The sequence below is a fragment of the Octopus sinensis genome, linkage group LG4, assembly GCF_006345805.1.
Source record: "Octopus sinensis linkage group LG4, ASM634580v1, whole genome shotgun sequence".
Classification (NCBI taxonomy): Eukaryota; Metazoa; Mollusca; class Cephalopoda; order Octopoda; family Octopodidae; genus Octopus; species Octopus sinensis.
The window spans coordinates 19,388,221-19,389,633 of NC_043000.1; the positions used below are offsets into that span (position 1 = coordinate 19,388,221).

The 1,413-nt window shown below is 33.5% G+C and overlaps 1 protein-coding gene across 5 annotated transcripts in view; it reads right to left on the bottom strand.

Moving 5' to 3' along the window:
- LOC115210768 (collagen alpha-1(XIV) chain-like) overlaps positions 1–602 on the bottom strand; it is a 150,361-nt gene extending 149,759 nt beyond the window's left edge. For 2 of the 5 annotated variants that reach the window (XM_029779486.2, XM_036501872.1), the window contains exon 1: positions 311–598. In XM_029779486.2, coding sequence (XP_029635346.1) covers positions 311–355 — 45 coding nt within the window. In that variant the 5' untranslated portion in view covers positions 356–598. Of the gene's footprint in view, positions 1–310 lie in introns of all 5 variants that reach the window. The other 3 variants (XM_036501870.1, XM_029779485.2, XM_036501871.1) reach the window with 3 other exon arrangements.
- Positions 603–1,413: the final 811 nt, after the last annotated feature.

Here is a 1,413-nt window from a genome sequence, read left to right on the forward strand (position 1 = left end):
TGTGTTTGCTTTTATCTTTTTTTCTTTTTCTTCATACAAATTTTTAAAGTTTTTTTTTTCTTTCATTGTTTCGTTTTTAATATCAAAATATAGTAGTTTGTATACATGTATATAAATATATATAAATAAATATAATATTATATTAAATTGGAGACAAAACCACTATTAGGCAAATCAAACAATGAAAAACTTAAGCCAATACATATGATTAATTTATATTATTTAAATATGTAACAAAATTATTAAAAAAATATAATTAATATCACACTACGATCAATATTTATTATTATAAATAAATATATATACTTACCAGCAAAGCCGATAGTAAAGGGATGTATAACTTTGAAGGTATCATCGTCTGCTGTGGCTGATGTTAGTAATAATCTGTACGTTTAGTTAAGTTTGCCTCACTCTCTTTCTCACTCTCTCGCTGCCTCTTACTGTACTCAGTTGTCGAATTCTGCTATTTGTAATTCATTCTTTCACCGTGCTCTTCTTATATGTCGCTTGGCACATTGATTGGTATAGCTGTGGTGCCATTGACGTCACATGTCATGCTAGGTTACGTGAGCATAAAGACCAGTTGTCTCTCGAAGACACTTTGACGGAACAAAAGCTTCTGTATATCTTAAATAAATTAATTCTTCACTTGAAGCAACAGCAACAACAATTTTTATTTATTTATTTATTTATTTATTCATTTATTTATTTATTTTACCGGGAGTGGAAAGATTAATACTTTATGCTTCCTACATAAATTTATCTCTAGTTGGATTTTGAGTAGCAGTAGTAGTAGTAGTAGAGGTGTTCCTTATGTTCAATGTTCCAGTAGGTGCTTACTCCCTTGTTTAACTTGTTACTTTAAATATAGGTTGAATTAGAAACGAAAAACTCAAGCTATCGCCTCACCAAACATCTAATTTTTATTTTACACCTCAGTACAAAAAAAGCAACAACAATAATAATAAGTAACTAAATAAAATCTCTGGGAAACTGGTAATCGGGTATGGCAACATTTTAAAATATTTTCGAGTAACGCCGGCACTGCACACTAAGCAGAACTTTTGCCTCAGGTACAAAATTCTCTGGCTGCCGCACAAATTCGGAACAACGTAAATAAAACTTCTTAATCAAACTACGATACGAACTCGGATTTACACACACACACACACACACACACACACACACACACACACACACACACACACATACACACAGCACATACGCACACATACGCAGGTGAGACTGTGTGGGAAGAAATTAGCTCCCAAACCATATGGTTCCGGGTTCAGTGCCACTGCATGGCACCCACCTTGCACTAGTGTTTCCTTGTGAGTTGATTTAGTTGACGGGGAGCAAAAAGCAACTTATGTACATGTGTGTGTTTGCGTGTGTCCCAGCACAAGTTGACAA